We start from the raw sequence: 7,626 nt of genomic DNA on the forward strand, positions 1-7,626 counted from the left end.
GGAAGATTAGCAATATGAAATATGTGTACCTCAAACAACAACTGCAAAATGAGTGAAGCAAAAACTAATAAAACAAGGGAAAAATAGGTAAATCCACAAATGTAATTAGATACTTAACACCACACGAGACATAAAAGCAGAAGGATATAGAACTCAAGAATGCCATCAAACCACAGGATCGAATTCATATTTATATTACAACAGAAGACTTACATTCTTTCCCCGTGCTCACAGAGTATACCAAGATGGAGCATATTCTGGGTTATAAGACAAGCTTCAACCAATTAAAATAATTGAACAATTCAAAGTGTGTTCTCCAACTACAATGGATCTAAACTAAATATCAGTAGCAAGAAGACATCAGGAAAATTTCCAGAAAATGAAAAATAAGACAACATACTACTAAATAATCCATGCATCAAAGGGACTTCACAAGGAAGAAAAGATTAGAAGTACATTGAGCTGAATTGAAAATGACAATGCAGCATACCAAATTTTGTGGGGTACAGCTAAGACAGTGCAAAGAGGGAAATTAATTGTACTAAATGCTACTTGAAAAAAGTACCTAGTCAATCATCTAAGTTCCCACCTCAAGAACTAGAAAAACATGAGCAAAAAACCCCAAAACAAGGACAAGGAAGGAAATAGTAAAGGTAAATGTGAAAATTAATTACATTAAAAACAGGAAAAGCAATAGAGAAAATTCAGTGACACAAAAAGCTGTGTTTTTTAAAAGATCTATAAAATTGGCAAACTGTGAAAAAAGTCATTTTACTCCAGTCATTACAGATTTCAAATGTCGTTTAGCCTCACGTTATTTATATTTTATTTTCTAGCGAGTCAGCAGCGTATCTTCTATCAGTTGAGAGAATTCTTAAACTGGTTTACTTATCATCTTTTCCCAATGGCTCAAGCATAATAATGACTATGGGGATGATACAGGCCCTTGAAATGTTCCGTTGTTTGTAGAGGGTCTCTGTGATTAGGAACCAACTCTTCAGCACCTAAGAACAATGCGTATTTTTCTCAATGATTTTATTTGCAAACAATTAGAGTTGTAAGAAGTTCAGTTCACTTTAGAAGTTAGTCAAATTTATGTTTCGTTTTCGGTAAACTAGAAGAGTTGTTCATTATAATGAAATGAAATGAGAAGAAAGCAAACCTTTGTGATGTAAAAGGCATCCAGCTTAACTATAAAATAATAAGCTAACTAAAGAAAATTAAGTTTACCATACTTTATAATGTTTCAACAGCTAATTTCAGTTTATTAGTAACCATCCAGCTGAATTAATCTTATAAATATTCACTACTTCAGGTTAGCATACATGATTAGGATACTGTGCTTTTTTCATTGTTTCATTTTCCATCTTATGTCTAGAGGCAATAAAGGTTTTGTCACTCAGTTATTAAAATTAAGCTGAGAAATATGATTAAGATGAGTTACAGTGATGGAAATGTTCTATATCTTAAGAGATGTAGGTTACAAACCCAATTTCTTAAAATGGTACAGATTGGTTCTCAACCTGTGGGTCACAACCCCTTTGGGGGTCGAATGACCCTTTCACAGGTGTCGCCTGATTCATAACTGTAGCAACATTACAGTGATGAAGTAGCAACAAAAATAATTTTATGGTTTGGGGGTCACAACAAGATGAGGAACTGTATGAAAGGCTCGCAGCATTAGGAAAGTTGAGAACACTGGTATAGATGAGAGCGGTACATGTCAATTTATGTAAACATTACCTCAAGAAAATAACTGCATAAAAGTAATCTCTGTGTTGGAGGCAGAAAGTGATGGAAAGTTATAGATGAAATAAGAATGACAAACTGTTGCATATCTAGAGGTTTATTATACTGTTCTGCTTACTCGTATGTAGAAATTTTTCCGTAATTAAAAATTTTAGAAATTTCCTTGTAAAAACGTGCTTAAGAAGATAGATTCAACTCTACACTAGAAAGTCAAATCAAACTAAGGTCAAGCAGAGAAGTGCTTTCTTGAAAGGAGCTAATGGAATCACCTTAACATAAAAAGGCCATTTCTTGGCCAATGCAACCAATGTCTCCTCTTTTTAGTCTGTTGAGATATTCTTGCGGTATTTATCTCATCCTTACCAATATTTGCAGGAACCTTATTTTGAAATGCTTTTAAAAAGATATTTCAATGATGTAAATTGAATTAGATATATATGCTATTATTAAGATTTGCCTTAAATGAAAAATAATTCCAGAGGTTGTGTTTTAAGGATGTCTATAGGCAATGGTGCATAAGACCTCTTTAGAGTTTTAAAAAGCAAAGATGTAAGTTTGAGGACTAAGGTCGCCCTGACCCAGGCCTTGGCATTTTCAATTGCCTCAGATACATGTGAAAGTTGGGCATTGAAATAGAAACTGAAGAGGAATCGGTGAATTTGAATTGCGGTACTGGAGAAAGAATATGAAAGTTTCCTGGACTGCTAAAAGGACAAACTGATTTCTCTTGGAAGAAGTATGGCCAGAGTGCTCCTTTGAGGCAAGGATGGCAAAACGTCATCTTACATACTCTGGGCATGTTGTCGGGAGAGACCAGGCACTGAAGAAGGCTTGGTAAAGTAGGGGGGCAATGAAGGAGGGGCAGACCCTCGAGGAGCTGGATTGATGACTTGGCCACAACCATGGGCTGAAGAGTAGGCATGATTGTGAGGACCAAGCAGTGTTTTGTTCAGTTGTGCACGGGGCTGCTGTGTACCAGAATCAACCTGACAGCACCTGACGCCAGCACCAGCAAACGGCAAGAGTGAATAACAGCACTTTTCTGATCCCAGGGATCCATCAAGATTGTAACACCACTTGGATTGCTTACTGAGAAAGCATTTAGGAAGCCCAGGAAATGGGCTTGTTTCAGAGACCAAACTGAATCCATTCAAGATGTTTGTGATTATTGGTTTTGCTTTATAGGAGAATTTGTTCTAATGTCAGGGAAATAAGTGATTCATGGTCTCAAAAATATATCTGTTCTCAGGAGCATTTTATCAAGTGAATTCTAACAGATGGTCCCATTAATTTTCGTTCTTCTGGATAAATAGAGGTGGCGCTTAACTGCAAAATTATCTCCTCTGTTCAGAATTTAGATTTTACTTAGATTTGTTTAATTTACCTTCTTTTGGAGTACTTTGAAAAATGGCCTCATTTTAGATCTTCCATCATGTTGGCTTTTACCCGAAGTGAATTTTGACTTAACGCAATGGATCGCACCTCTCAATAAATATAAAACCAATCTTAATTTTGTTTTTAATAGTTTGTGTCCATATATAAGGTTATTCAGTGCTATTTTATACAATTTAGAGATATTAGAGATACATTTTCTAATTTATCTTTAAAAACATTGTTCAGATAGGAAGGTCATATTATTTAATACCATGGTATCCACTCAAATGTAACTCACCTGAAAACCATCTTTTTATACCATTTTCTTTGCTCTATATTTATAAAATCTACTATCTTCCTTGCTGGGTAAATGTGTGTTTTCTGCATTGCATCATACTTCTACAACAGGTTAATAATATGTGTGGACCCTGGTTAGTTGATTAGTATAGAAAATTCGACAAAACAATAAACCTATACATTTTACAAGGTTTTAAAAGTTACAGTCAATTCTACTCATCCAAAATTGAAGAGGAAATCTAAAGTCACTGACGACTCCCAATTTACCTTTCCAGTAATTTCATTTGCATTGATACCTTTAGTATTTCTTGGCTTGACTTTGCCTCCTACTTGCCTAATTGTTCCTTTGACCATGTGCCCACAACAAAGGACGCTGTACATGCAACTAAGCGAAATGATTACTTTAACAAAGAACACCTGTGTTGCTAATACACCTGTTATGTTTTTTATGGTTTGTTGATGTGTTTGTGGGTACAATTAAATGGTAGACTTCTTGAATTTACAAATTACACTGTTTATCAGAGATAAACTGGACTGATGGAAAACCCTTCTAAATTATTAGACATTTACATTGAACCAGTGATTCTTAGATGTGAGAGGGCATGGTGACCACTCTTGTATGGTAACAAGAGAAAGATTCTTATTACCATAATCAAAGAATTTGATCCAAGATCTGCTGAGAATCTCAGGAATTAACTTTAATATTTGTAGTGAAAATAATTTTAAACTCAGGTAATTTTTGGCATGTGCTTTTAAACACTACATTTTGTGAAGTTTTAACAACACAGATTCTAGGAATGGTATGAGCCTAACGCTACTTCATGAAATTATTTATTTGAATGCATGGTGGAGGTACAGGATAAAAGAGAGAATTTTGAAAGCTCCCAAGATTCTATAGACTCTATTATACCGAAAAACTGAGATAAAACAACAGGATATATTTACAGCTAGAGCTAAAGAAGAATTCGGGAAAGCAGCCGTCGCTTTACTAGTTACAAGAAGAAATTAGAAATTCTAGACCAAAGACATTTCAGTGCCTGGAATGGACATACTCGCTGAGAGCTGAAAAGGTTGGTTTGTTTACCCCCAACCCTCTCAAATCTGACATAAGAATAGAGATGGCGGAAATCAAAGTACAGCACAAGAAAAGGCAAGTAGAGAGCTTTCTTATATTGATGATTTTATATGAGGTGGGCTCAGAATCGATGCAGTATTCTGTGCTGGAGGAGACAGAAAATGGCACGTTTGTGGCCAGCCTGACAAAGGACTTGGGGCTCATGGTGGGAGAGCTGACTGCGCGGCACCCTAGGGTGGTTTTCAATGGGAACAGACAGCATTTGTGGCTTGACCCACAGACCCATGATCTGCTCCTCAGTGACAGCCTGGACCGGGAGGAGCTGTGTGGCTCCACTGAGCCATGTGTACTACCTTTCCAGGTGCTTCTGGAGAACCCCTTACAGTTTGTTCAGGCTGGATTGAGGATCAGAGATATAAATGACCACACCCCAAAGTTCCCCGCCAAAGAAATGCTTCTGAAAATATCAGAAATCACTACACCGGGAACGATATTTTCTTTGAAGATGGCACAGGATTTAGACACTGGCAGCAACGGCCTTCAGAGCTACACCATCAGCCCCAACCCCTACTTTCACGTTCTCACTGGAAAGCGCCGTGATGGCAGAAGAATCCCAGAGCTGGTGTTGGACAAAGCCTTGGATCGAGAGGAGACTCCCCAACTCAGGCTAACCTTAATAGCACTGGACAGTGGGTCTCCGCCCAGGTCTGGGGCCACAGAGCTTCAGATCTTGGTCTTAGACATCAATGACAACACTCCTGAGTTTACTCAGGAACTCTATGAAGTGCAAATCCCTGAAAACAACCCCCTAGGGTCCCTGATTGTCAAGGTCTCAGCGACGGATTTAGATGCAGGATCTTTTGGGGAAGTATCCTATACGCTCTTCCAGGAGGGTGACATTAACCAACCCTTCAAAATAAACGCAATTACAAGAGAAATTCGACAGCAGAGGACACTGGATTTTGAGGAATTTCAGTCCTATCACTTGGATGTTGACGCCACTGATGGTGGTGGACTATCAGGAAAATGTTCCTTAGACATTACGGTACTAGACGTGAATGACAATGCTCCTGAGCTCACCATGTCCTCCTTAGTCAGTTCCATCCCTGAAAACTTGCCAGAGGTGATAGTAGCAGTTTTCAGTGTCTCAGATGCAGATTCTGGCCCTAACCAACAAGTTGTTTGTTCCACAGAGGAACATCTCCCCTTCCTTCTGAGATCATCCATAGACAATTTCTATACCTTGGTAACAGATAGGCCACTGGACAGAGAAAGCAAAGCCGAGTACAACGTGACCATCACTGTCACTGACTTGGGGTCCCCCAGGCTCAAAACCGAGCACACCATCAGGGTGCTGGTCTCCGACGTCAATGACAACGCGCCCACCTTCACCCAAACCTCCTACACCCTCTTCATCCGCGAGAACAACAGCCCCGGCCTGCACATGGGCACAGTCAGCGCCACAGACAAAGACGCGGGCACCAACGCCCAAGTCACCTACTACCTGCTGCCGCCCCGCGACCCGCACCTCGCGCTCGCCTCGCTCGTGTCCATCCACGCCGAGCGCGGGCACCTGTTCGCGCTGCGGGCGCTGGACTTCGAGGCGCTGCTCGCCTTCGAGTTCCGCGTGGGCGCGGCGGACGCGGGCTCCCTGGCGCTGAGCAGCGAGGCGCTGGTGCGCGTGGTGGTGGTGGACGACAACGACCACGCGCCCCTGGTGCTGTACCCGCCAGTGCCCAACGGCTCTGCGCCCTGCCCAGAGCTGGTGCCCAGGGCGGCAGAGCAGGGCTACCTGGTGAGCAAGGTGGTGGCGGTGGACGGCGACGCGGGTCAGAACGCCCGGCTGTCCTACCAGCTGCTCAAGGCCACGGAGCCAGGGCTGTTCCGCGTGTGGGCGCACAATGGCGAGGTGCGCACCGCCAGGCCGCTGGGCGAGCGCGACGCGGCGCAGCACAGGCTGGTGGTGCTGGTGCAGGACCATGGCGAGCCAGCCCTGTCTGCCAGCGTCACGCTGCACGTGCTGCTGGTGGACGGCTTCTCGCAGCCCTACCTGCCGCGGCCCGAGGGCGCCCGCGACGAGGCGCAGGCCGACTGGCTCACAGTCTACCTGGTCATTGCTTTGGCCTCTGTGTCTTCGCTCTTCCTCTGCTCTGTGCTCCTGTTTGTGGGCCTGAGAGTGTGCAGGAGGAGGAGGGCCGCCTGGGAGGGTCGCTGTTCAGTGCCTGAGGGCCACTTCCCGGGCCACTTGGTGGACGTGAGTGGCACTGGAACTTTGTCACAGAGCTACCAGTATGACTTGTATTTAACTGGAGGCCCAAGGGGCCACGGATGCCAAGTTTTTGAAGCCAGTTTTCCCCAACTCCCCTCCCCATGGAAGTGGGAGGGAACTAGAGGAAAACACCAGCTTTCAGAAATAGCTTCCAATTCAGTTAAACCTTAGTTTGTAGCTCTGGTGATGTAAATTTGCATGTGATTGTTGGTTATTATTGATTATCTGTTTCTTGATGATTTTACTGCTATTCCTTATGGTAAAATGTAAGAATATTCAACTGGGGTTAGTTACTTATTACTTTTCCTAGATAATTTTAGTGGTTTTTGTTACTCTCACTCGCCTATATTTAACAAGCTGAATACAGAGTAAAAAAAATAATTTATGGAATGTTAATGTGCTGAAATCGTCCATTTCACAAAAATTATCTTCCAAAAGCCTGACTGAAGTAAGACTGCCTTTCTAAATATTGGTGGTAGTTATCACTATCACTGTTTCACGTGATCTTTTGAATTTGAATGGTTCTTAGTAATCTACCAACATAAGTATTCTTTTAGATTGAAAAATGAAAAGCTAAAGATAGCTACACACTTAGACACCAAATGCCCCTCAACCCTTTGCCATGGAGTCCATCTGGGTCAGGATGTTTCCAACACTGTGAGTCTTTCCTCGAGCAGACAGCCTCATCTTTCGCCCCCAGACAGAGTTCCTGGTGTTTTGAACTTCCAACCTTGCAGTCCAATGTCTACCCCACCAGAGCTCCTTACATTCTAAGATAGCTGCTCAGACTTAGGTATATTGCAGTTTACCATAATAGTCTATGTGTATTTTCTTACCAACGTGGCAGCACATTGAATTGCAA

General features: G+C 41.9%; 1 protein-coding gene across 1 annotated transcript; it reads left to right on the forward strand.

Annotated features, from left to right (window-relative positions):
* The first annotated feature begins 4,538 nt into the window (after positions 1–4,538).
* On the forward strand, positions 4,539–6,928 carry LOC142441038 (protocadherin beta-6-like). The gene is given in 3 exon segments (XM_075543142.1): positions 4,539–6,815; positions 6,817–6,891; positions 6,893–6,928. Coding segments are annotated over 3 exon segments (2,388 nt in total).
* Positions 6,929–7,626: the final 698 nt, after the last annotated feature.

This window comes from Tenrec ecaudatus, chromosome 2 (genome assembly GCF_050624435.1).
Source record: "Tenrec ecaudatus isolate mTenEca1 chromosome 2, mTenEca1.hap1, whole genome shotgun sequence".
In the NCBI taxonomy this organism is placed as follows: domain Eukaryota; kingdom Metazoa; phylum Chordata; class Mammalia; order Afrosoricida; family Tenrecidae; genus Tenrec; species Tenrec ecaudatus.